This window comes from Populus trichocarpa, chromosome 10 (assembly GCF_000002775.5).
Source record: "Populus trichocarpa isolate Nisqually-1 chromosome 10, P.trichocarpa_v4.1, whole genome shotgun sequence".
Taxonomy (NCBI): domain Eukaryota; kingdom Viridiplantae; phylum Streptophyta; class Magnoliopsida; order Malpighiales; family Salicaceae; genus Populus; species Populus trichocarpa.
Window position 1 is genome coordinate 7,566,660 of NC_037294.2, and position 27,769 is coordinate 7,594,428.

Genomic DNA, 27,769 nt, shown 5'->3' on the forward strand with positions numbered 1-27,769 from the left:
AAAGATTTTTTCCTCGACATTTATTTTCTTGAAGTTGATTTTTTTTTTTTCATTTTCATCTTTTGGGATTTGGTTATTGGCTATTGAGCTTTGCGATTCTTTCTGCTTTTTGTTTTTGTGGGGTTATCACAAGTTATGAGTTAGTCAAGTTAACACGAGTTTTTTTTTTTATTGATTTAGTTTTGATCTTTTTCTAGGTCTTTTTAAGAAAAATTAGTTGTTTTTATTCCGATCTCATATCATAGTCATGAGTAGTAAAGTTAACTCATTTTTTTATTTTTTTATTTTTGAAATTATTTTTTCAATTTTATTCTTTAATGTTAGGTTATTGGATTTTGAACTTCGTGATTCTTTTTTGCTTTTTTTTATGTTAGCCTATTCTAGATCACAAATTAGTCAAGTTAACCTAGGTGGACTCACTTTTTTTTCAATGTTTTTTTATTGATTTAACTTCGATCTTTTTTAAAAGTTTTTTTTTTATCTCGGTCTTATATCATGGGTGATGAATTAGTCAAGTTAACCAGAGTTGTCTCGGGTTATCATTCATTGTCTAAACTGTTGGGTTCTTAAATATCATACATGCAGCGAAAACTATGAAACAAAATTATTTGAGAATCCCTACGATCTCGTTAGATAAATATAGAGTTGTTTAGGGATTTATTACCTGAAGATCTGATTTTTTTTAGTTTTGAATAATTCCTTAAAGTCCGGGTTATCGCAAATCACAAGTCGTCCAATTGTTCAGCCCCCAACGGTAATCCACACGAACAATCCTTGAGAAATCTCTTAAATCCTTTTTTAAAAGACAGGAAATGCAAGACAGGAAATGCTATGCCTAAAGTACTAGCTCTAACATTGTGTATACGTAGTTTTTATATCTAACAAACAGTCACTCCTCACTCTAATAAATAAGAGGCATAACTTACAATTTATTGAGAAATCTTAAAAACCTTATAAATTGGCAAAATATTAATTTGCCCCCTAAATAATATCCATATATTAATTCAGGATAATTTTAGAAATTAACTCAATCAAATCCTTATTTGATTTTTCTAGGTCTAGAAATATAATCCATGTATTAATTATAATCTAATTTTTAATTTCTAAAATATATTTTAATCAAGTCATACTCAATTAAATCATCCCAGTTTAATTTCTGACTAATAGTTCTTAATTTGTGTGACCCATTAGATTTCTAATATGTTAGTCCAAATATAAATTATAATTATAATTAAATAGAATTAAACAATTTAATTTATTATTAATTCAACAATTAATTAATTTATATTTGAAGATCAAGTGTATTGTCTAGCAATGTGTTATGATTCCCTAAATATTAGAACAATCATTAGTGGTTTAACTTAATCTTTCAGTGATCGGTTTCTCACTGTAATTAATATCATTTCATCAATAATATTCTGATTTAACATTAAAGTATGAAGTATGTCTGCTATGTTAAATTATGTTTGCTTTCTATATAATAGTCATTGATCGCTTGAATAAGATTTGAAACCCTTTTCAAATCTCATTTCACTTCGTCCAAGGATTTCTCAGTCAATACTATTTGAGAACAAGTGAAACATTTTTCTTAATTCACCTAGGGTGATGAATTCTCTCTTGATCACTCAAGTACCTTCATATAGTTCATGCTATACCAAATGTCTGCCCTTTTGTTACCTCAATTAAGATAACATGTAACAAGATCAAAACATAACATTCTCTATATAAGATGACTTATTAATCTCAAGTCCAAGAATCACTTACACAACTGTCACGTGAATCTTTTCATAGACATAAGTAATCTCTTAATATGGAATTCTCATGCGGGTCAGTCCAGTGTACATGTATTTTAACAAGCACCTACATATTATTTTCAGGTATCCCTTATATCTCAGCTTATGAGAACAACTGCTTCTTTTTATAAATAAAACAATATATAGTATGTATCAGTCCTTATGATTCTAATGAATGTCTAATATTTAAGAGAGTATCGACCAAGAATATTTCAGGAACAATGTTTTGATACATTAGAAATCCTATAATTATAACAACTTTATAATTTTATTTGCAAAACATTTTAGTTTCATGGACTTTATCTTTATTCTGGATTTATTAATCTAATATTATATAAATATTAAAGATAAATTAAGTATTTATTAATAATAAATATTTATTTACTTGAATATAATAATATCATGTGATATTAAACTAATATTAAAATTATTTTTACATTAGAAAATATGTAACCTGGCCCGCGGCCACCCATTAGAAACCGCCTATAATGGCCTCATTCCCCTGTTCCAAGCAGAGCAATACCTGAAACTCATTCGTAGCTGTAGCTAGAGTTCTTCGTTCTCCAGGAGATTTCCAAGAAAAGTAAGAAAAAAGAAGTTAGAAGATGAAGAGCACCAAGCACTCATCTGTTCGATTTTTTCTTTTTGTTGGAGTGGCTATCTTCATTACGTTTGCCATTATTTCTGTAGAGGCGAGAAAGCATCACAACAACAGACATAAACCTCATAAGCACCTCAAAGACAAGGGTGGCAATGGCCATAAAGCTCCAGACCCAGCTACAAATATTCCAGGCCCTGCTCCAGCCCCTCTTCCTCATTACGGTTCTTACCCTACTAATTCCAACATTTTTGACGTTTTGTCATTCGGAGCCAAGGGTGATGGAGTTTCAGATGATTCAAAGGTACGTGATAGCCAGAGGAACTGTTGAAAGAACATGCTCGTATTGGCACAATTTTCTCCGTATCCAGTCAAGTTATTAGCAGAAGCACTTATTAGGCGGAATTTTTTCACAAATTTTATGAGCAGAAGCACTTATCTTCATATTTCTCATTCCTTAATTTTGATTTTTTCCACATTTTCTTTGGATTTAGCAGCAAATGGAGCAAGTAATTGCTAACTAAATTTTCATTTTTGTAATTGCTGGAAACTGATCAACGGTGAGCTAAACAGGCACTTTTAGCAGCATGGAAAGCAGCCTGCCAGGTATCTGGGGCTATAGTGGAAATCCCAGCAGAATTCAAGTTCCTCATCAAGCCCATAATTCTCCAAGGTCCATGCATGCCTCACCTTGTACTTGAGGTTTGCTCTCTTCTTTTTAGCTTATCTGAGTAACTCTTCTCTCAAGTAGTAGATATGAATATAGAAATCTAGATGTCATGAGGTATATTCCCTACAATCTATTTTGAAATGGAAAATGTCTGTCTTGTTTTATTATTAGTACAATTCTTTACAGTTTAGTGCTCTACACATAAAGCTGATGTAATGCAAGTGGAATTCCAACAGATAGATGGCATTCTCTTATCTCCCCCGCGAGTTGGTGCTTGGCCTAAATCCAGCTTGTTTCAGTGGATAAACTTCAAATGGGTTCATGACTTCACCATTCAAGGTACTGGAAAAGTTGATGGTCAAGGATCTGACTGGTGGAGTCCCTCTGAAGTCTACTACATTCAGGTCTGTCAATGTAGGGTTTTAATTAATTAACTACATTCAGGTCTGTCAATGTAGGGTTTTAATTAATTAACTCCTTCAGAACAGATAAAAGGCATAAGGAAACGAAAGCTTAACATTTGTTTTCCTTTGATGTATTTAATGCAGAAGAAATTCAAACATAATCCAGATATGAAACCAACTGTAAGATCATATATTCTTCCAATGTGTTCCTTTCACCTTATGATCATAAATTGGAATTAATTCCATCAAGTTATAATAACATAATCAAGTTCCTGATCATGTTTTACACAGGCTTTGAGATTCTACGACAGCCATAATGTCACAGTTCGCGACATCGAAATCGTGAACAGCCCTCAATGCCATCTCAAATTTGACAGCTCTAGTGGGATCAAAGTCGATAACATTACGATTAATTCACCAGAGATGAGTCCAAATACTGATGGCATTCACCTGCAGAACACAAAAGATGTAGAAATTCAGCATTCTAATATTGGATGTGGTAAGAACCTACAAGTGCATTGACCTCCAAGCTCGCCATCATTTAATATTCTTCCATGAAACATGTGTGCTAGCAAGCTTGTTAATCATAGTGAGTTTGGTTAATCATAGCCGACCTAACAGTAGGCCATGTTCCATATTATAATCTTCTGGTGTAGTTTTTAGTTGGCGATCAGTTGGTGCATTGCACGCTGAAATTGCAGAGAAAAGTAACACCTTTTGGAAGTAGCAAAAAGGAAATACTAAAAAGTTGCAGTTTGCGCACAATTTGGTTCAAAAAACCTTTTTAGACGGCTTAACTTCCCTAAATTAACTAACTTTAGTGACAGGCATGCGTTATAAAAAGGGCCAACATCTATCTATCTATAATTTTCAACTACTATGTGGATGCTAATGAGCTGTAGCCTGTAGCTTAAGTGGATGCCCCAGCATATATTAAGTCTGGTTTGTGAGCAGTACTGCTATGGTGATTAAAAACTAGCCTGCACTAATTAGTGAAATCGATGCATAGCTTTGGTTATTGGGTGCTAACTCTGAGCTTTCACTTTATAACAGGGGATGATTGTGTATCCATACAAACCGGCTGCTCTAATATTCATGTCCATGACATAAACTGCGGCCCTGGACATGGTATAAGGTAGTCATAAATTACTGTAATGAAAGAAAACGATGACATTTTCTGAGAAATCCATGGAATACCAACCAAACGGAGTAGTAATACTTAAGTACTGATAAAAAAATTTGCACGATTTCATGGTTAGAACATTTACTGCTGTGATTACTTAGAATTATTTTTGGATTTTTTCATAACTGCAGTGTAGGAGGGCTCGGAAAGGATAAAAGCGTTGCGTGTGTCTCGGATATTGTTGTAGAGAAAATCTCGTTACAAAATACTCTATCTGGAGTTAGAATAAAGACATGGCAGGTACGTAGCTAATTAATTTTAAATCACAACTATATATTAGCAAAAAAACTATTTCGAGACAGAAATGACGGGAAAAAACATGTATATCTTGAAAACACATAAATTCATGCAAAAAATAATATATAAATTTATCTCAAGTCTTTATCTTTATCTCTCCTTCGACAAAACTTTTTTTATCTATTCTTTTTATCCTGAGACATTGGACAAAAGCAAATACACTTTTTTTTTTATTCAATCTCTAAACAAGTCTGTATTTTTGAAAAATGTTTGCGAATATATAACTGCAGGGAGGTATTGGATCGGTAAAGAATGTGACATTTTCCAATATTGAAGTATCAGATGTGAAGTATCCTGTTATAATTGATCAGTTCTACTGTGACAAGAAAACATGCAAGAACCAGACAGACGCTGTGGCAATATCTGGTGTTAAATATGACAGCATAAAAGGGAGTTACTCAGTGCAACCGATTCATCTAGCATGTAGCAATGACGTGCCATGCACCGGTGTTGATCTAATTGATATTCAGTTGAAGCCCAGCTCAAATGGTTATGGAGGTTTTCGACAGGCTTTGTGTTGGAACTCTTATGGGAAATCACAAGCACCCCTGGTCCCTTCAAGCATCGACTATTGCTTGAGAACCGAAAGTGGGTCTGTTAAGGGAACTGCAAGGTCTCGTCATGAACATATTTGTTAGCCATGAGTATTTATAATAGCGTGTATTAGCTTCTTCTTCTTCTTCTTCTTCTTCTCCTTCTTCTCCTCTGTTTTCTGTTCAGTCTAAGCTTCCCTTCTGCAAATTTTTATTTTGGGAAGGTGATGATTTTCTGCTGTTTTTTTGGAATTAAGTTTAAGGGTGTTTTATATTTAATAATAATTAGCTAGCAATCACCCGCATTCCTCTTGGAGTGTTCTAATTTTTTTTGCAAACCAGATCATGCATATATTATAAAGCTCCATAATAAAAATGGTGAAAAATACACAGGAAAGCTGCATCAACATCCTAGGAAAGCAAAGCATAACGGAGGAAACCCAAAACATAGAGGTTTGAGTAACAGACCACCAAAGAGCTCTCTCTCAGCTTATAAAAAGTAAGAACAATACAAAAGATTTGTTGTGTTAGGAAGCCTTGGGTTATACTTTCATAACACAAGAGCCAGGGACATTAAAGATAAAAGAAATAAATACGATGAAGATACAAAAAAAAAAAAGACCTAAATAGAATTATGTTTAGTGTGATGTAAAAAATAAAGTAATTAATTTTATATCTTGTTTAATTATGATAGATAAAATATAAAAAAATTATTTTACCTTATTATATTGTTATCAAACTTTATACATATAAACATACTTTAGTTTATATTAAGTATTGAAATTAATAATATTATAATAATTCTAATTATAAAACCATAACTGATTTGATGGGCCTGGATTTATCGAAGTTAAAAAAAAAATAGAGAAATTGTTGATTTAATCTGACCCAGTCAAAAACCCAGATTAATCTGGGATAAAACACGAATCAAAAACCCGTTGAGTTTTTTAAAAAAAATTATCAAGAAAAGGTTGCTTTAATTTATTTTTTTGGGTTAGCCAGATTGACCCTCTCGACCTGTGACTTAAGTTTTTTCTAGGGTCGTTTCTTGAGTCGAGTTTTAAAACTATGATAATAATCATTTTTATCCATACGTTGACTCGGGTCAACCCATCCTGACCCATGACCTAGGCCTTGCCCCGATCGACCATCAAGTCGAGTTTTAAAACTATAATAATAACTTTTATGCTTACATTGACCCAAGTTGACCCTCCTGATTTGTAACTTGGATTTTGTCTCAATTTAACCCTTGAATCAAGTTTTAAGACTATGATAATAACCGTTTTTATTTTATATTTAATCAGGTCAACCAAGTTTACCCTTCTGACATGTGATCCAAGCCTTACCCTTAAGTCGACCTTGAGTCGAATTTTAAAACTATGGTAATAATCACTCTTGTCCTTATGTTAACCCGAGTCAATAGTCAACCTCACTCGTGGCCCAGGTTTTGCCCTGAATTGACCCTCGAATCGAGTTTTAAAATTATGATAATAACAACTTTTATTTTTATGTTAACTCGGATCAACTCGGCCCGTGACCTGAGCATCGACCAGTGACCTAGTTTTTGTTCTAGAACGACCCCCGAGTTGAGATTTAAAACTATGATAATAATTATTTTTTTTCTTACATGTCTTAGTTAAACAATTTTAGAATTTAAAGTTTTTTACAAAGATATTTTAGGAATAAAAAATAATAAGTATTGTCTCTAAAGAAATGTTCTCTTTTTACATCCAGTTTTGAAAATACAGAAATTCACTCTAAATTTGTTTCAAAGACAAATTTATTTTTATATCTTTATCTCTTGAACCAATTTTTTTTATTTCTAAAGTCTTTATACCTTCTATTCTAGAACAATAACAAAACGCTATTTTTTGTGTTTGTTTTTGTGTTAAAACTTATTTTTCAAAATGTTTTTTATATCAAATTAATATTTTTTATAATTTTGATGTACTGGCATTGAAAATAAAAAAAATTATTTAAATGTGTTTTTAATTAAAAAATACTTTTAAAAATTATATTACATTAAAATATAAAAAAATACATTATATTACAACACGAGACACAAACAAAGCTGTAATGTTGACATAAAAATAAAGAAAATAGAGAATATCACGGCAATGGACGGTGCCCGATCCTTCAAACCATTAAAAAAATTATCCTACAAACTCACGTCAAAATATGCCGGACCCCATACCCATTTATTTAATACCCAGCCCATGACCGCTTAAGAAAAAACAATTACCCATAACTAATGTTCGTTTTAGTCCCTGTTACTTTCTTAGAAAATAGTCTGGTCCTTGTATTTGATTCCTTACAAATAAGTCATCCATTAAAATATTTTTATCCTCGTAATCTCTTACCAAAATATTGTTAGTCCTTTTGCCACTTTTTTTTATTCAATTAGGTCCTTAAACGCAACCTTAGCGGGTGCTTAATAAATAAAAAGAGGTATGAAATACGATGAATATTCACTTTGTTTACTTATACCCATTTTTATTATTCATCATATACGATTAATATATGTGTTTTTACCTTTAAATACCATGATCTAGAGGCAGAAAAAGGGGGGGGGGGGGGGGATAGTCGAAATTTATGATCAAAAATAATTTTTGATCATCAGAAACTATGGTGTCGGCTACAAGGCTATGGTCACACTCTCTGCTGTCGTGTTTCTACGGTTCTCATTAATGGCTGAAACACATTCATAATCATTCTAGAGAAAGAAAAAAAAATCTTGACGATTCTTATGGGGATATTATTCTTCACTCGCGCGTCGTAGAGCAGCAAGAAAGGGAACTGCAAGGTCTCGTCATGAACATATTTGTTAGCCATGAGTATTTATAATAGCGTGTATTAGCTTCTTCTTCTTCTTCTTCTTCTCCTCTGTTTTCTGTTCAGTCAAAGCTTCCCTTCTGCAAATTTTTATTTTGGGAAGGTGATGATTTTCTACTGTTTTTTTGGAATTAAGTTTAAGGGTTTTTTATATTTAATAATAATTAGCTAGCAATCACCCGCATTCCTCTTGGAGTTTTTTAATTTTTTGACGAACCAGATCATGCATATATTATAAAGCTCCATGATAAAAATGGTGAAAAATACACAGGAAAGCTGCATCATCATCCTAGGAAAGCAAAGCATAACGGAGGAAACCCAAAACAGAGAGGTTTGAGTAACAGACCAACAAAGAGTGTTATCTCTCAGCTTATAAAAAGTAAGAACAATACAAAAGATTTGTTGTGTCAGGAAGCCTTGGGTTATAGTTTCGTAACACAAGAGACAGAGACATCAAGGATAAAAGAAATAAATACAATGAAGATATAAAAAAAAACAAAGAGAGAGAGAGAGAGAGAGAATTATGTTATGTGGTGATGAACAAAATAAAATAATTGTTTAATTTATGATGGATAATAAATAATAAAATATAAAAAATTTATTTGAATTTTAATATGTATTATTTTCAAATTTTTATACATATTTACTTTAGTTTATATATTGAATATTGAAATTAATAATATTATAATAACCTTAATTATAAAACTAGAATTGTTTTGATTGGCCTGAATTTATTCTAGTTTAAGAAAAAAAATAGAGGAATGATTGACTTAACCTGATTTGATTAAAAATTCAGGTTAACTTGGGATAAAACACGAGTCAAAAACTCGTTGAATTTTTTTGAAAAAACATTTTGTCAAGAAAAGGTTGCTTTGATTATTTTAAAATTTTATTTGGGCAGCTGAATTGACCCTCTCAACCTGTGACCCGAGCCTTTTCACGGGTTGACTCCCGAGTTGAGTTTTAAAACTATAATAATAATATTTTTTATTCATACGTTAACTTGGGTCAACCCATCCTGACCCATGACCTGGGCCTTGCCTCGATCGACCTACAAGTCGAGTTTTAAAATTATAATAATAACAATTTTTATGCTTACATTAACCCAAGTTGACCCTCCTGATATGGGACCTAGGCCTTGTCCCGGGTTAATCCTTGAATCTTATAATAATAATTTTTATTTTATGTTGAATCAAGTCAACCAGGTTGACCCTTTTGACACATGACCCAAGCTTTACCCTTGGGTCGACCTTGAGTCAAGTTTTTAAACTATGGTAATATCACTCTTGTCCTTATGTCGACCCGGGTCAATAGTTAACCTCACTCGTGGCCAAAGCTTTGCCTCGAATTGATCCTCAAATCGAGTTTTAAAATTACGATAATAACACACCTGGGCCTTGACTAGTAACCTAAGCTTTGTTCTAGAACGACCCCCGATTTGGGATTTAAAATTATGATAATAATTATTTTTTTTCCTTACATGTCTTTTTTGAAAAATTTTAGAATTTAGAGTTTTTTACAAGAATATTTTAGGAATAAAAAATAATAAGTATTATCTCTGGAGCGATGTTCTTTTGGACTTCATATTTTGAAAGTACATAAATTCATTTTAAAATTATTTCAAAGACAAATTTATTTTTATATCTTAGTCTCTTCAACCAAAAATATTTCTATCTCTGTTGTCTCCATCCCTTTTATTCCAGAACAATAACTAAACAATATTTTTAGCGTTTGTTTTTGTTTTACGATTTATTTTTCAAAATGTTTTTCAAATCAAATTATTATCTTTTTAGATTTTTTTTATAATTTCGATGTACTGGTATTGAAAATGAAAAAAATTAAAAAATATTTTAATATATTTTTAATTAAAAAATACTTTTAAAAATTACACCACGTCAAAATATAAAAAATGCATTATATTACGACACCAAACTCAAACAAAGCTGTAATGTTGACATAAAAATGAAAAAATGAATGAAAATAGAGAATATCACGGCAATGGACGGTGCCCGATCCTTCAAACCATTAAAAAAATTATCCTACAAACTCACGTCAAAAGATTCCGGACCCCATACCCATTTATTTAATACCCAGCCCATGACCGCTTAAGAAAAAACAAATTACCCATAACTAATGTTCGTTTTAGTCCCTGTTACTTTCTTAGAAAATAGTCTGGTCCTTGTATTTGATTCCTTACAAATAAGTCATCCATTAAAATATTTTTATTCTCGTAATCTCTTACCAAAATATCGTTAGTCCTTTTGCTACTTTTTGTCTTCAATTAGGTCCTTAAACGCAACCTTAGCAGGTGCTTAATAAATAAAAACAGGTATGAAATACGATGAATATTCACTTTGTTTACTTATACCCATTTTTATTATTCATCATATACGATTAATTTATGTGTTTTTACCTTTAAATACCATGATCTAGAGGCAGAAAGAAGGGTAAAAAAATAGTTGAGATAGCTTAAATTTATGATAAAAAATAATTTATGATCATCAGAAACTATGGTGTCGGCTACAAGGCTACGGCCGTGTTTCTACGGTTCTCATTGATGGCTGAAACACATGATAATCATTCCAGAGAAAGAAAAAAAAATCTGGACGATTCTTATGGGGATATTATTCTTCACTCGCGTGTTGCAGCGAGAAAAAAACATATTATTTAAAATTAATTTTTTAAATAATTTTATACATTTTTAATATGATGATGTTAAATATAAATTTTAAAAAATAAAAAAATATTTTTTTTTAATAAAACAACCGCATGTAAAACACGCTCCAAAAAAAATTAAAAAAAAAAAAAAGTGAAAAGTTCCTTGCGTGCTGGTAAGTTTCTTGCCCGGTTAGAAGCCGTTTGTTCATTTGTCCATCTTTCACATCAACTTTCCCTCTTTTGTTTTCTAGTTTCCGGGTCCTTTCTTTCAAAAGCCATAGATCTTCAAAGACGCATCTAGCTCGTTGTCCTTATACTCCATAGATATTTTCTCTCTGTTCCACTTGAAAAAAAAAAAAAAAAAAAAACCTGGTGGAGACGAAAGCCATTGCTCAGATATTTAAGGCGTACCCTTTTTCCATTTTATATATATATATATATATATATATATATATATATATATATATATATATATATATATATTCCCTCCAATAAAATACTAGATATTATCATGAATGCATCTGCAAGGAATTCGGTGTTGAATATACTGTTCCTTGGATCCATCAAAGAGTACAAAATGGAGTGCATCTTAAATTTCTACAGTGAGGATTAAATTTATGCCGTTGGTTTGAAAAGGCTGCAAATTTACCAAATTGGACACTGCCCCCAGAAGCATTTGCTTGATTATCTTTAACCCTTCAAAAATTCTGTTCTAAGAATTTAACTTTTTTTTTTTAAATATATATTTCGGATTTGCCTTAAATAAATTCAAACATAATTAGCATATCTCCTTTAGCTTTTAGAAAAGGAAAAGGCTAATAGGACTCACTTTAGGCCACTGTTTAGCGGCTGTTATATGTAGTTATTAGTGGATGATGCTATATTAAACCCTTGTTAAAATTTATTTTTTAATGTTTTTAGATAATTTAATATTAAAAATAAAAAAAAATAATATTTTAATATATTTTTTAAAAAAACATTTTGAAAACAACTATTATTATATTTTCAAACATCACCGAATTATATTACAGTATATTTATTATAAAGTGATTAGATGAAATGTTTGGAATTCAAAAAGAAATTGTTTAAATATTACCAAATTTAATTATCATTTAAATACCTATGAGTATCTAAACTTAGCATAAGGATTTATAATTCATTAAATAAAAATATTCTTCATAATTATGAGATATTTGAGAACATGAAATGGTAAATCATGAAAATCGCAGTGTAAACAAGGGACAATCAAGGATTAAAAAAGAAAAAAAAAAAAAAACTAGTAGAAGAAATATCAAAAAGCCACCGGCGGTCACGGACCCCACGCTTCCCTCCCCATATCACTCGCAATCACTGTGGTGGCACGTGACAAGCTCCCAATCCCGAGTTTCAAGAAACGTGGACATATAAGAAACGGCCACTCCATGTCAACTTGCATGGTTTGCACTGCACTGCACTGAATCAGTGGAAAATTTCCAAGCTCCTCCTACTTCTCTCTTGCCTCCAAAAATTTCCTTGCAAAAAAACACTCTCAATTCTCTCTTCTTGTTTTGACTTAATTCAAGGTAAAGCATTTCTTTTTTTTTTTTTAAGAAAAAGAAATTTGATCAATTTCTGTCACAGAATCCCCGTCTTTATTTTAGAAATCCTGAATTTTTTTTTGGAAATGTTCTGAATTGTTTGAATCTTGTTAGGCAATTAGTTAGATTACAAGCTAATTCTGATTGAATTCTACTAATTTATCTTAAACAATATGAATCTGAATCTGTTTTTGTTTTAATTTTTAATTTTCAGGTGAGTTGAGGAGGGGATTCTTCGAATCATCCTTGAAGGTAAAGAAGAGAATCCAATTTGAAGGAATAGTAATAATAATAATTAGAGTATGAGTAATCACAGTAGCATAATCGGGCATTATAAAGTTTTCAACAACCAGAGTTTGCTTCGTCCAACGGCTTCAGAGCATCGAAGCAGCAAGCTCAATTCTACAGGCATTCCTGCAAATTCTTTGTTTCAATCTGCACGTAGGCCGTTGTCCAGCTTTTATGGGAACAGTTTAAGAGTCAGGAAATCAAAATTAGGCATCGCCGGAGCACGCCGCTCTTTTATATTCACTCCGCGAGCTGTCTTAGCCATGGATCCACCTTCTGAGGTAATTTTTTGTTTTAGAGTTTGTAGACATGGAGATAGCTTTCAATGAAATAAAATGAAATGCTTTTTCTTCCTTTGGTAACTAAATTGAATAACAAACTCTTTCGTTGCAGCAGCTTGCAGGGAGATTCAATCTGGATGGAAATATTGAAATGCAGGTATTTATAGTCAACAAGGGATGAGTGAGCATGGCTTTAATTACTGGAGCCATGTTTTGGTGTGTTTGTTGGTTATTGTAGATGTGATACGGATTTTAATTTTTTTTGGTAATGAACAGGTTTTTGTCAGCCATTCCTCTGGTTCATCCATCGCACAAGTAAATATTCAGATCAATTATAGTAGTGATTCTTTGCTCCTACACTGGGGTGTAGTACGTGATAGAAAGGAGTAAGTCTGCCTGTACTTGCTTTCGGCTATATTGACTTAATTCTCCGTTGTCGTTATAGTTTTGGTTATTTCTCTTTCTTATGTTGGTTTTCTTTTGTGTCAGAAAATGGGTGCTTCCTTCTCTTCAGCCAGATGGAACCAAAAATTATAAGAACAGAGCCCTCAGATCTCCTTTTATGGAGGTAAGAGCGAAAAAGCAAAAACAAGATTCTTTGCCTTTCATTTTACTGAAAAATGTTTGGCTGACCTAAATAATTAATTTTGGCTGGTTTATACTTTGTTTATGCCCTAGTCTGGTTCCAATTCTTACATCAACATAGCGATTGATGATCCTGCGATACAAGCTATAGAGTTTCTTATAGTTGATGAAGCCCAGAATAAATGGTGAGCTTCAAAAGTTTTGCTTTTGCTAGCTCCCTGTATGTTGTTTGAGCTCATTACAATGTGTGATATTATTTCTTTTCGTTTACTTCTCTTAATTTGGCAGGTTTAAGAACAATGGCCAGAACTTTTATGTTGAGTTACCCACGAGAGAGAAGTTGACAATTCCTAATGTCTCGGTTCCTGAAGAACTTGTGCAGATTCAATCATATCTAAGGTGGGAAAGAAATGGGAAACAAATGTATACCCCTGAGCAAGAGAAGGCAAGTGTTAAAACATCGTTTAGTATAAAGAGACAAACTATTTGTACTGCTAAGTTATAGTACTTTAATTTTGCATCTGTGCTTTCCTGTCTAGTTTTTCTTTTGTTAGCAAGGAAGCACCTGTGTCACGGTTTTTTTCTTTGTACATGCAATTCTCCATAACTTCCTTTGATAAACTCTTGCAGATAGTTTAATTTTATGGTTTTGATGTTTCAAGCACTGTCTTACTTTGATGGATAAATTTTCTTGTCTTAGGAGGAATATGAAGCTGCTCGCTTTGAGCTAATGGAGAAAGTAGCCAGAGGCACTTCCATTGAGGATCTCCGTGCAACGCTGACAAACAAAAATGATATACGTGAAATTAAGGAGCCATCTGTCTCTCAAATAGAAAACAACCTACCTGATGATCTTGTGCAATTACAAGCTTATATGAGATGGGAAAAGGCAGGGAAACCCAATTTTTCTCCCGAGCAGCAACAGGTAAATTTCCTTTCTTTTCTTGGTCGGTTAGTTTCCATAATGTTTTCCTTTTAGTTGCTTCTGCTGGGGTAAACAGACACTTATTAATTTCCATTTGCAATTTAATGAGATCGCCTCTGATTGCTTGTGTGTGATATTTATTGGCATAATGGTTCCATGCATATAGAGCGAATTTGAGAAAGCAAGAGAAGAGTTGCAAGCTGAACTGGGCAAAGGTGTCTCTGTTGATGAGATTCGGAAGAAGATTAGTAAAGGAGAAATCAAGACTAATGTGTCAAAGCAACTTCAAAACAAAAGATATTTCAGCACTGAAAGAATTCAGCGCAAAGGGAGAGACTTAGCGCAGCTTATCAACAGACATTCTGCTAAATCAGTAGAGGACAGAGCTTCCAAGTCTGTGGAGGAAAAAGCTTCAATAGAACCAAAAGTCTTGAAGGCTGTTGAGCTTTTTGCTAAGGAAAAGGAAGAACATGATGGTGGTGCTGTGCTGAACAAGAAAATATTTAAGCTTGCTGATAAGGAACTTCTGGTAAGGGATGTGCTAATCAACTGTGTGCCCCTGCTCCATCAATTACAGTTTTTGACTTGATGAAACTTCTCTCAAATTTAAAACTCCTCACACATTGTCAAGGTACTTGTAACAAAGCCTGGTGGTAAGTTGAAGGTTCGTTTGGCCACTGATTTTGAAGAGCCAGTTACTCTTCACTGGGCTTTATCTAAAAAGGCTGGAGAGTGGATGGTAAGATTTTTATAACTTTTAACTTTAGACGTTACTCAGGATGATGTAGACCTTTGGAATCAATATCAATGTCTTCATCTTCTATAACCTGTAGCCAGTTTCTCTGTTACTTGATCAGATTTAATGCTTGCATGCATGATTTTGCAGGAGCCACCTCCAACCGTGTTGCCTCCTGGTTCAGTTGCTCTCAAGGAGGCTGCTGAAACACAACTTAAAAATGAGTCCTCTGCTAAATTTTCTTACCAGGTGAGCATGCTAATTTTTTTTATATCTTCCTGTGCCCCATAGGGCTTTGAAATCTAACCATGCCTTTCAATTCTACAATCTACCTTATAACAGGTGCAATCTTTTGAAATAGAGATTGAAGAAGATATTTTTGTTGGTTTGCCATTTGTCCTTTTGTCTAATGGAAGATGGATAAAGAATAATGGCTCGGACTTTTATATTGAATTTAGCAGAGGATCTAAGCATGTCCAAAAGGTTGTCCTCAGTTTCGTATTCCAACAAGTATTTTTTATACTCTTCTGTGTTTCTTTCATCATTTTAACTAACTGAAATTTTCTCGACAAAGGATGCTGGTGATGGCATAGGAACAGCCAGGGCGTTGTTGGATAAAATTGCAGAACTGGAGAGTGAGGCACAGAAGTCTTTCATGCACCGGTCAGTAAAATGTTCATAATCATTTTTGTAGTTCAGAGTGTTTATGAGAGTTTTGCTCCTATTGTTGCAGGATATGTGCTAGTTATGTTCAGCATAGCACACAACATCTTTCAAAATGCTCATCTTTTTTTCTTTATATTGCTTGCATGTGTTGTATGCACACTCTAGTTTAGATTAATGTTCTCTGTTTAAATGTTGTCATGTGTCATTGGTTCATTTTCTTTGTTGCTCTCAGTAGCTAGAGATTAGCGGTCCTTAGCATCTCTGTTTCTTTAAAATCAGGTGAGGATGCTGATAACTGCTGCTTAGATTCTTTCCAACTGGGAAGCCAATTGAAATTGTAGGAATAAAGTGCCACAGAGAGTGTTTCCATTCTGTGTTATTGCCTTTTTGGTTTCAGAGAAACAGCCATAGATTTCTGGACATATAACTTTCTAAGCTTGTTTTGTTTTATCTGTGGTTAGTGGATGTTTCCTGTACTTTTGCTTCTATTTAATTTTCGAAACTTTTTTGTATTTGATGATCGAATAACTAACCCTTTTATTTTATCTCCTTTGTAAAATTTTAGTGCAAACCATTTTCTCTCTCTATAATGGCCCTTATAAAGTCACAAAGTCATCATTTAATCAGAATCTATTTGCCTGTCATAAAACCATTCAAAGTGAATAAAAGAGTGATGAATATCTTAAGAGATGCAAGTTACATATAGAAATACTGAATACATACAGCTGAGCACTTAAATATCTTAGAGAACATTTTGTGATGGAAATCCTGCTCAAGTACAGGTGGTGAATTAGGAAATTACCTTGGCTTTTTTTGGTTCAATGGTGGCTTTAGGTGCTGTAAAAGGTGCTGTAACACATGCTTAAAAGTTCTTTTATTTTAAATAATGCTAAATAGCCCCCAATGTTTCATTTGATAGCTTCTAACTTTGCATAAGGCTTTGAAAACAACTTTGGATGCTCCACCCAACACATGCAGAAAAGATTGCAGAGAAAGGATCATGGATGCTTAGAATTTTAAGTTATGAAATATGAAATAACAGAACTGTTTATTATAATTATTATCACAGCTGATCATGTCAAGACGCCACATGCACTACTAGCATGTTTCTTTTACATCTTAAGAACTTTTTTTTTCTAAAAAATAATACTATCAATAACAACAGATTTTCTTATAATGTTTAAAATTTCTACCATTGTATTTCAATTGTAATCGAAGAAAACTCTTATTGAAAATTATTTTGTCCCTCCATACTATTATGGAGTGGGATTAACACTTAAAGGAATAGGAATAAAGCTGGGTTATATGCACTTTGATATCTTGGGAATTAAAAAATTTATGATGTTATTTTGTCTTTTACAGTAAAAGGCTTCCATCTCATATAGCTTGTCACCCTTTTCAAGTGGTATCCAATATGACTTGTTAGTTGAATCACATTCCACTCCATAAAGTTAAGCAACGGATCACAATGTTCCTTTTTACATTGTCATACTTAGATAATTAACTAGCTTTACTAAATGCTTAATATTTACTTGTAGAATGATTACTCGTAGAAGCAATTTGAAGTGGCTCTAAACTCTTTCTTCTTAGATCTTTGCTTGCATCTTAATAATACTAAAGATCACAGAGGAAAAGAAAGTGACAATGCTGTGTTGTTTTGTGTTCAATAATTTGGAGTTCCATGAAACTTAATGTGTCTTCTTTTTCTATTTTTTGCTTTCAAATTTTTTGTCATGGTGCCATGCTAATTAGGTGATAATGAAGAAATGGCCATGAAGCCCTGTTTGTTCCCACTTTCCCTGATTTTCTCCTTGTTTGCACAACAATTGAACATTGGGTAGTGGCCTTAAGTATCCATAAGAAAGTCTCTTATTTAGCTTTTTATTCATGATGTTGTTGAAATTTTGGATGTATTCGATTAATTTACTAGGAGATCTTTACTGATTTGACATGTGAGCTCATATCTACCTTTCTAAGATAATTTTGTTTGTTGTTCTGGTACTAATAGGTTATACTTCTCTTTCATTTTGCTAGATTCAATATTGCAGCAGACTTGATGGATAAAGCCAAGGATGCTGGCGAATTGGGTCTTGCAGGGATCTTGGTGTGGATGCGGTTTATGGCCACGAGGCAGCTCATATGGAATAAAAACTACAACGTCAAACCACGGTAAAAGATTTAATTAAATAAGTGTATGATGGACTATCTTATCTAATGAGCTTCAGACCTTTGTGATATGAAAAATTACGGTGTTCATTCCTCTAAAAATTGGACTGAAAGCGAATGACCCAACCCAGCGCTATATTTTTCATTGCTCTCTTAGTGGAATGAACAATTTGTCATTCTTCAGATATGATTGTGACCATGTGCCATAATTCCCAAATACAAAAATAGTTCTTATTAGTTGCATGCCTGTGCAGTGAAATCAGTAAAGCCCAGGATAGGCTTACAGACTTGCTCCAGGATATTTATGCAAGCAATCCACAGCATCAGGAGCTCTTGCGAATGATTATGTCTACTGTTGGTCGAGGAGGTGAAGGGGATGTGGGACAACGTATTCGGGATGAAATCCTAGTTATCCAGGTCTATAGTGGATCTTTCTTGTTAATTTTCCTTTGTTTTCTCTATTTATTTCCTTAGCATGTGAGTTCATTGTAAGACTGATAAGGTGATTGTTTGTTGATTCTAGAGAAACAATGAATGCAAGGGTGGAATGATGGAGGAATGGCATCAGAAGTTGCATAATAACACTAGCCCTGATGATGTCATAATCTGTCAGGTGGTTGAAATGGGAATTTGAACATACACTTTTAGTGATTTTCATTTTTTTTCCCTTAAAAATTCCTTTTCTTTCAGGCATTAATTGATCATATTAAAAGCGACTTTGACATCAGTGTGTACTGGAAAACTTTGAATGAAAATGGAATCACAAAAGAGCGACTTTTAAGTTATGATCGTGCCATCCATTCTGAACCAAACTTCAGGAGAGATCAGAAGGATGGACTTTTGCGTGATCTTGGAAACTATATGAGGACTTTGAAGGTTAGTTGTTCGAGTCATTAGTATCAAAGCTTTGTGTTTAGTTCACTTTTAACATAGTGACTTCACTTGATTTGCTATCAATATTATACTTATGCAGTCATTGCTTACCTCGTATATCTCTGACTTGGCCTTCATACAAATAATGGGTTTCAATCAAGTGCCAAACATGATGTGATTTATGTCCTGATCAATTTAAGAATTTTTTAAACATATATGGGAGAACAAATGGTTTGAATTGCATGGACCTATGCATATATAGAAACCATGTATATTGTCTGTGATCACCTGGGAAGTGTTGGTCGGCCAGCCATACTCTATGGTTAGTGTTGGTTAATGAAGAAGCAACATCTTAATATGATTAGGATGAGATGAGGTCTTTAGAACTTTATGTTGTTTGTGATCGCCTGGTTAGTGTTGGTGGCCAGCCATACTCTATGTTAGTTATTGTTGGGTGCTGAAGAAGCAACATCTTGGTAAATTAGCATGAGACAAGGATGTTAAAATATATCTATAATAATATAAGAAAGGACTGTATAAGAAATGTGTACTTCCTTTGGAAAGATGGAAGGTGGCACCAATTCAAGACAAGTTGAGGGGAGCTCCATGGTTCTAAATGATGCATGTTACTGATTGTAACATCCATTACACAATGGAAATGGAGTTCACCGTGTCTTATTATTTCTATTTTGACTTACTAAATAATGATCATATTCTCTTTGAAACACAAAACACCTGCTACGGAAAAATAGTACCTTGTATAGTTTTTGGTTCTTCTATCTCCATTGGTTTGAGAGTCAGTGCTTGACATATATACACACATACTTGCACACTGGGTTGTTGGTTGAGATTGGAAGCCGCATTGTAGAGGGAAAAGTTGGTGGCCAGTTCACTTGATTGAGATGAGAAATATGGCCAAGGAAGACAATGTAGTAATCTATGCATGGCCTGTAACAAGGAAAGGAGGTATTGTGTTTGCTGTGAAGATTACTGCATTAATTCATTGATAATGTTTCTTAGTGAAACATTTAAAACTCATGCATTAGATACTTGCTAAGAGTTGCTAGCAATTATGACTATGATGACTGACCATTTCAGAATTATAGTTTTGAAAGAGAGAATTGGGAGAGGTAGACCAAAATGAAACAAGCTGAAGCGATACAAGATGATCATTCCAAAGTATTGTTCTGCTGTTGTTAAAGCAGTGTATAAGAAGTTTAGCTAATAAGAAAACTAAATGGAGGAAGTGGATCCATGTAGCCAACCCTAACCAAGTTGACTGGAGCTGATCACATAGGTTTTAGTGATAAGAATTCTCCATTGTGTTTATGAGTCCGTTAAATTGTACTATTTGCTTTTGATGCCATGTGAACTTCCTCTGATTTTCACCTTTGGCTTCATTATCTTGATTTCAATCTATTTTTTCTATTTTGAATTTAGGCAGTTCATTCAGGTGCAGATCTTGAGTCTGCTATTACGAATTGTATGGGCTACAGATCCGAGGTAATGCCACTTGCTGAAGTTTCTCTGCAATGTTTTCTTTTCTTAGAGTTTGATAATACTTTTCTCCTCTCTCCTCTCTCCTCTCTCCTCTCTCGTCTCTCGTCTCTCCTCAGGGTCAAGGCTTCATGGTTGGAGTGCAGATAAATCCCATTCCAGGCTTGCCATCTGGTTTCCCAGTAATGTTTTGAACTTCTTTTTGAATGTTCAATCTAGATGCCATCTATACAATACAGAATGATAAAACCATCTGTGTATGTTCTGTATCTTTTGAAACAGGAATTGCTTCAATTTGTACTAAAACACGTTGAAGATAAGAATGTAGAAGCACTTATAGAGGTAATTGAAAATTAAATGTCAGAAGTTGTAATTATGATTTGCACTTATACTTTAACCTTGGCCTATTTGCTTATTTTTAATACAGGGTTTGCTAGAGGCTCGTCAGGAGCTTAGACCTTTGCTATTTAAGTCCAACAATCGTCTTAAGGATCTTTTATTTTTGGATATTGCACTTGATTCCACTGTTAGGACAGCTATTGAACGGGGGTACGAAGAATTAAGCAATGCTGGACCGGAGGTAAATCTATCTTATCAACAATTATCTTTGGATATAGACTGTTCAGTTTGTGTTAGTCTTAATGGATTCTTATATTAATTCTTCTCTACACATGTGCTGCTTTAGTTTCACTCTCTAATTTTTATATTCTTGATTACTTCCTTGATGGCAGAAAATTATGTACTTCATCACTTTGGTTCTTGAAAATCTCGCACTTTCTTCAGATGATAATGAAGATCTTATTTACTGCGTGAAGGTAAAATTTCACTTTAGTACCCCCAAATATATGTGATGACTTGCATGAAGTAAACATGTGGTACCACACAATTATTTAGATAATGGAAACTTTCCATTATCATTTGATATTACCTTCACTGTATATGCAGGAATGGAAACATGCACTAAGTATGTCAAATAGCAAAAGTGATCACTGGGCATTATATTCAAAATCAGTCCTTGACAGAACTCGCCTTGCCCTTGCTAGCAAGGCAGAATGGTACCACCAGGTTTTGCAACCATCAGCGGAGTATCTTGGATCACTGCTTGGAGTGGACCAGTGGGCTGTATGTTTTTAATTGTCTCAAAGTCCAAAACTCTTTCCCTCATACTCTAGATTATTTGCTTACAAACCCTCACTGTCAATTCTTTCAGGTGAACATATTCACTGAAGAAATTATCCGTGCTGGATCAGCTGCGGCATTATCTGTACTTCTTAATCGACTTGATCCGGTTCTTCGGCAGACTGCTCATCTTGGAAGGTTAGCATGTTATTCATGCCATGCCTATGCAACTAGCTCCTGTTGGATTACTAGGAAATTAGGGATGTTAGTCTTAATGAGAGTGATCACACATCTGAACACTAAACATAGGATAAGGAATACCTGCCAGTTACAAACTGTAACTCTGAAATGCAATTGTTGTTGGCCTCAAACAGCTGGCAGGTTATTAGCCCAGTTGAAGCTGTTGGATATGTTGTTGCCGTGGATGAGTTGCTCACTGTGCAGAATAAAACTTACAATCTCCCAACAATCTTAGTAGCAAAACGAGTAAAAGGAGAAGAAGAAATTCCAGATGGTGCAGTTGCTTTGCTGACGCCTGACATGCCTGACGTACTATCTCATGTTTCTGTGCGAGCAAGAAATAGCAAGGTAAGCAACTGTTACATTGAATTTATGCCCAAATCTTTTCCGGGTGATGTTAAGAGGATAACGTTGTCAATGGCAGGTTTGCTTTGCTACATGCTTTGATCCCGATATTCTGGCCAACCTTCAAGCATATGAAGGGAAATTGTTGCGTCTGAAACCGACATCAGCAGATATAGTTTATAGGTTATCCTATTGTTCCATGCCATACTTATCCATTGTTTCTCACAATCTGCATCGAACATGTTTTGCAACTGTTGTACTGAAATTCATATTACTAATGATGAATCACAGTGAACTTACGGAGGGTGAACTAGCAGATTCAAGTTCAACTAACTTAACAGAAGGCAGTCCTTCACCTATAAAGTTGGTCAGAAAGGAGTTCAGTGGCAGATATGCCATATCTTCTGAGGAGTTTACCAGTGAAATGGTTAGGTTTTAAAATGGGATCCAATCCATGTTTAATGAACCGCCTTCTTCCCTTTTCTCATTCTAGAAATCAAAACAACATCCCAACTGTCATTTGAACTGTATTTATGGATTTTTAGAAATGTTTCTGGGATTCTCTTATAGGTTGGTGCCAAATCACGCAACATCTCATATTTGAAAGGAAAAGTGCCGTCTTGGATTGGGATTCCTACATCAGTTGCTTTACCATTTGGAGTTTTTGAGAAGGTTCTATCTGAAGATTCGAATCAGGTAATTGCAATCTCTGAATTTCATTTTGTCTTTTGCTAGCAGTTTTAGTCGTATACATCGACAACACTAGCTGCTCAATTCAGATAATGATTGCATGATGGGGTGAACACCATTTCTGTTGTGTAATGGATGCATGCTCAGCTAATGTAGAAATTCAATTGGAAGGCATAAAATTTATTAACTGACTTGCAAATGAATTATTTTTGACAAAATAGAATTTGAGTAAAACATAGGCCTAACCTGAAAGGAATGAGAGGACATTTGTATGATGCATATCTATGATACGTCCACCAGTTAACATTTTGTGCTAGGTGTCCAGATTAGTTATTGTGAAACCTCTTGATGATCAGGGGATGTTACTGTATTGCTCTTGAAAGTCTTAAATGTGGAAGAGAACCCCTCTTTGATGTGTTCTTTCTGCTATCCTTCGTTGATACCTTTGAGAAAATAGTAAGATATTCCTGAATGTGCAAAATGAACTTTTACTTCAATTAAATATTCTCACTGTCTAAACGAGGATGAGATGAAGTTGCACAATGGTCAGCCGAGATTTAGTTTTTGTCAGCTTCAGAAGATATCTGAGTTTTTGGCATGCACTCCTGAGTTGTTTAGGAATTTTCTGCCTGATTCTCTCTCTGTCTCCCCCTCTTTTTTACTGGCAGGAAGTGGCCAATAAGTTGCAACTGTTGAAGAAAAACTTAGGAGAAGAGTTGAGTGCTCTCAGGGAGATTCGCCAAACAGTTTTACAGCTGACAGCACCACCGCAACTGGTATGTGCTTTCTACTAATGATGCCTGAGATATATTTCAGTCAATATACATGGATATCTTTACATCTCCTGCTGAGGATATCAATCATAAAATAATATATTTCCTCCTTGGTCTTCAGTTCTCTAGGAAACAATTTCAGTTGTCAAAGTCATTATGTATTTTAAAGTGCCTTTTTTTTAAAAAAAAAAAAACCTTTTATTCAAAGAGTTCTCAGTAGTGTTTCTCTATTCCCCCATCCTCTGAACTATCCATCAACCACAAATTAGCCTCTTTAACTTTGGTTGTAAAATTCTGGCAATGAGGATATCCTTTTGCTAAACCTCTCAATAAAACAGATTTTTGCCTGAACCTTTTTATTATTTTGGTACACGCTACGTTTGTTTTTGGTAATCAATTGTTTTATTAGAAGAAAAAGGTCCATATACATGGAAGTGACATAATTGGCAGCGACTTTTTTGTTGAACATGGTGTATATAAATGTTGTATCTTGTAAACTATACTGCTGTATCAGGAAAGAGTACTTCAATTGAAATGTAATACCTAAGCTAGAGTAAATTTTAGGTCCAAGAGCTGAAGACCAAGATGCAAAGTTCTGAGATGCCATGGCCTGGTGATGAAGGTGAACAACGATGGGACCAAGCATGGATGGCTATAAAGAAGGTAGACTGCTTTCCTTTACTGGAAAAGACCATTTTGATCTTCAAATAATTGTCAATGTAGTCTCTGTCGCTTCTTCCTAGAAGAACCCTCACATCCTTATGATGGTTTGTGGTTTACTCATGCAATTCCATTCCATGAACTCTTTGTGATAAGCTAAGCATGGCATGTTGTGATTTTCTTGAGAGCCTACCTTGGAGAGAACTAAATCTTTGGTTGTATAACTGGAATAGTTTCTCTAGCTTGCTTGTTGTAGATGTTGACAGTTACACTTTTCCTAAATGTTCAATGCTTAGCTGGAGTCCCCTAAACTTGTCTATGTTCAAACATGGCATGCATGTGCTGTATTTTGATCATTGCGAATGCTTGCTGTAGCTGTGCTTACAGTGTTTCCTTCCAATTCTTTCCAAGCATATTTTATTATGTTTGACTATTTTATTTCTCTGTTCATGACATTGATCTGTTACATAATTCCTGTCAGGTCTGGGCTTCAAAATGGAATGAGAGAGCATACTTCAGCGCGAGAAAAGTGAAGTTAGACCATGATTATCTCTGCATGGCCGTCCTGGTTCAGGAAGTAATAAATGCTGATTATGCATTTGTTATTCATACAACCAATCCATCTTCGGGGGATTCATCCGAGATATATGCTGAGGTATTGTATATTTGGTACACTGTTTGCTTTTTCCTAGTGGAAATTCAGTCACAATATAGCTGGAAGAAGCAAAAGGCATTGATTGATCGCTCCTTCTTGACATAGGTGGTGAAGGGACTTGGAGAAACTCTAGTCGGAGCTTATCCTGGCCGTGCATTGAGTTTTATCTGCAAGAAAAATGATTTAAACAGTCCACAGGTAAGCACCTTTATATTATTAACAAAATACTAAAGGGCGTGGCTAAATCACTTTGCCACAACCATAAAATACTATTTATTAGAATAGTGTTTTGTGATATTTTTTTTTTTTAATTTCACCTTTTAATAACCAATGTTTTTTTTTTAATTTTATCCTTCAATATAAAGTTTATTTTGAGAATAATTCTCCGTAATTGTTTTTTTTTTTTATGTTAGGTTATATATTGATTTCATGGATATAATTTTTTTTCTTGATTTTAACATTCCGGTCTCTTAGATTTAGGTTTTTTTTTTCTCTTGATCTTAACCTTCAACATTAGATTAGTTGAAAGTGAGGTTTTGTAATTTTATTTTCGATTTATTTTTTATGAATTTATCTTGATCTTATAATCTTGGTTGCAAGTTTAACCGATTAACCTATTCTGACTCGGATAATTTTTTTTCTTACTTTTTCTAAATGATTTTTTTTTAATTCCATCTTTTAATATTGAGTTGGTTGAAAATTGAGTTTCAAAATTTTTTCAATTTGCTTTCTATGGAGTTATCCCGATCTCATTATCTGGGTCGCGAGTTTGATAGGCTGATTCGGGTTGACTATGAGTTATTTTTTAATTGATTATTTTTTTAATTGGGCTTTGTGAATTGTTTTTATTTGCTTTTCATAGGGTTATTCTAATCTCAGGATCTGGATTGCATGTTTGATAAGTTAAACCGTGTTGACTCGGTTTATTTTTATGCTTGTTTCTAATTGAATTTTTTTTCAATTTCACCATCCAACAACAAATTTTTTTTATTTAGTTTTTTGTTTCAATTTAGCTTCATATTTTTTCTCAATTTTTTTTTGTAGAGTTTTCACGGTCTCATGGATTTAATTTCCTTTCTTGATTTTAATATTGGATATATTGAAAATAGAGCTTTATAATTTTGTTATATGCTTTTTATGAAGTTATCGCAGTTTAATAACCCAAGTCACGAGTTTAATAGGTTAGTTCATGGTGACCTGAGATTTTTTTTTTTTGATATTTATTTTCTATCACCATTCAATATTTAATATTTAATTAGTTGAAAACTAGACTTTGTAATTTTTTTTTATTTGCTTTCTGTAGGGTTATCCCAATTTCACGACCCGAGTTTCGGGTTTGAAAGGTTAACTCGAGTAGTTTTTTTTTGTTCTTTTTTAATTTTTTTTTTAATTTTGTTATTTAACATTGAATTGATTGAAAATTAATCTTCATAATTTATTTGATTTATTTTTATAGGGTTATCATGGTCTCATGACTCAGATTGTAGATATGATATGTTATTCCGAGCCAATCTAATATATCATTATTTTAATATTTAAAAATAAATAACATTCAATATGTTACTGCATCAAACATCTTTTAATATTTTTAAAAGATGTTAAATATTAATTATATTTTGAGTTTATAATTATTATTTTTTTATTAGAAAAGTTTTAGCAATGTTTAAATATTTTTTTTATATTAAAAAAATAATTGATCTATACCGTAGTGCATCGTGTAACAATGATATAGTATTTTCAATGGTGGTTGAACTTTTATAGGTTGTTTGAACTTTACAGTGGACATGGAGGAGTCTCAAGTTCAAGTAAAACTAATTGCTTTTATTGTTGCCTCGAGGACTGAATCTATATGATGTATAATTACTTAGTTTCGAAGCAGTGGAAAAAAATGAAAATAAAAGAAGCTGTGAGCAAACCCATGAGAGCACCCCAATTTTTTTGTAATGTTACTTACAATTTTCCCTTGGAACTTTGACATGCTGCAGGTGTTGGGTTATCCGAGCAAACCCATTGGGCTCTTTATAAGACGTTCTATCATCTTCCGATCCGACTCGAATGGTGAAGATCTAGAAGGTTATGCCGGTGCGGGCCTTTATGATAGGTAAAAATCATTCGAGAAACTGATGGGGAGGATATACAGTGTGCATTCAAGATGCCTAGTTGAAAACTAAATCATACTGAAAGAATTGGTGTTATTATCATATTATTATTTGCTCATTTAGCAGCTATCTGTCGTGCAGTGTGCCAATGGATGAAGAAGAGAAGGTTGTGCTCGATTATTCATCTGATCCGTTGATCACCGATGAACAGTTCCGACGAAGAATCCTCTCTGGCATTGCTCGTGCAGGAAGTGCAATTGAAGAGCTGTATGGATCTCCTCAAGACATTGAAGGCGTGATACGTGATGGTAATGTCTACGTAGTTCAAACAAGACCCCAGGTGTAATCGTCTTTTTCTCTTTTCCGAATCGGATTTTGCTTGTCAGGGTTGTATAAATTAGAAAAATAACAGAGAGGGAAATGAAGAAAGGGGAAACATGCATAAATAATCAGGAAATGAAAAGAACAATAAATCCAAACTGCAGCATTGATTATAGTCACGCATCTGTTTACAATCATGAATAATGTTGTATTTATTTCTTAGTGTTTTGTTTTCCAGCAGAAACCATCTTGATCTAGCTTGATTTTTTTATAAAAAAATCAAATTGAAGTTGACATGGCTGATA

General features: G+C 33.6%; 2 protein-coding genes across 3 annotated transcripts; both read left to right on the plus strand.

Moving 5' to 3' along the window:
* The first annotated feature begins 2,308 nt into the window (after positions 1 to 2,308).
* On the plus strand, positions 2,309 to 5,625 carry LOC7460766 (polygalacturonase At1g48100). Its single transcript, XM_024609308.2, has 8 exons — positions 2,309 to 2,695; positions 2,965 to 3,093; positions 3,298 to 3,465; positions 3,610 to 3,645; positions 3,757 to 3,964; positions 4,519 to 4,600; positions 4,780 to 4,888; positions 5,176 to 5,625. Exons 1-8 carry the CDS (start codon positions 2,399 to 2,401, stop codon positions 5,581 to 5,583), a joined length of 1,437 nt encoding a protein of 478 aa, XP_024465076.1. The 5' UTR covers positions 2,309 to 2,398; the 3' UTR covers positions 5,584 to 5,625.
* A 6,743-nt stretch (positions 5,626 to 12,368) lies between these two features.
* LOC7492387 (alpha-glucan water dikinase, chloroplastic) lies at positions 12,369 to 27,708 on the plus strand. 2 transcript variants are annotated; one of them, XM_002315643.4, is made up of 34 exons: positions 12,369 to 12,530; positions 12,760 to 13,114; positions 13,227 to 13,271; positions 13,391 to 13,500; positions 13,604 to 13,682; positions 13,793 to 13,884; positions 13,988 to 14,144; positions 14,400 to 14,624; positions 14,791 to 15,153; positions 15,256 to 15,363; positions 15,511 to 15,609; positions 15,703 to 15,843; positions 15,935 to 16,023; positions 18,061 to 18,195; positions 18,447 to 18,609; positions 18,716 to 18,805; positions 18,883 to 19,068; positions 20,506 to 20,568; positions 20,682 to 20,744; positions 20,845 to 20,904; positions 20,990 to 21,142; positions 21,294 to 21,377; positions 21,508 to 21,684; positions 21,773 to 21,879; positions 22,056 to 22,269; positions 22,346 to 22,449; positions 22,558 to 22,693; positions 22,837 to 22,962; positions 23,625 to 23,732; positions 24,294 to 24,392; positions 24,871 to 25,044; positions 25,150 to 25,242; positions 27,030 to 27,145; positions 27,285 to 27,708. In XM_002315643.4, the coding sequence occupies exons 2-34, from the start codon at positions 12,848 to 12,850 to the stop codon at positions 27,487 to 27,489; spliced, it is 4,431 nt and encodes a 1,476-aa protein (XP_002315679.2). In that variant the 5' UTR covers positions 12,369 to 12,530; positions 12,760 to 12,847; the 3' UTR covers positions 27,490 to 27,708. The 2 variants fall into 2 exon arrangements, with proteins under 2 accessions (XP_002315679.2, XP_024465912.1); XM_024610144.2 differs by having other exon boundaries at positions 13,230 to 13,271.
* The last annotated feature ends 61 nt before the right edge of the window (positions 27,709 to 27,769 follow it).

Coding starts and splice junctions, on each gene's coding strand:
- LOC7460766 (XM_024609308.2), top strand. CDS start 2,399: ATGAAGAGCACCAAGCACTCATCTGTTCGATTTTTTCTTTTTGTTGGA. Junction 3,965..4,518: donor GCATTCTAATATTGGATGTG/GTAAGAACCTAC, acceptor ACTTTATAACAG/GGGATGATTGTGTATCCATA. Junction 4,601..4,779: donor GGCCCTGGACATGGTATAAG/GTAGTCATAAAT, acceptor TCATAACTGCAG/TGTAGGAGGGCTCGGAAAGG.
- LOC7492387 (XM_002315643.4), top strand. CDS start 12,848: ATGAGTAATCACAGTAGCATAATCGGGCATTATAAAGTTTTCAACAAC. Junction 13,501..13,603: donor GTAGTACGTGATAGAAAGGA/GTAAGTCTGCCT, acceptor CTTTTGTGTCAG/AAAATGGGTGCTTCCTTCTC. Junction 13,683..13,792: donor TCAGATCTCCTTTTATGGAG/GTAAGAGCGAAA, acceptor TTTATGCCCTAG/TCTGGTTCCAATTCTTACAT.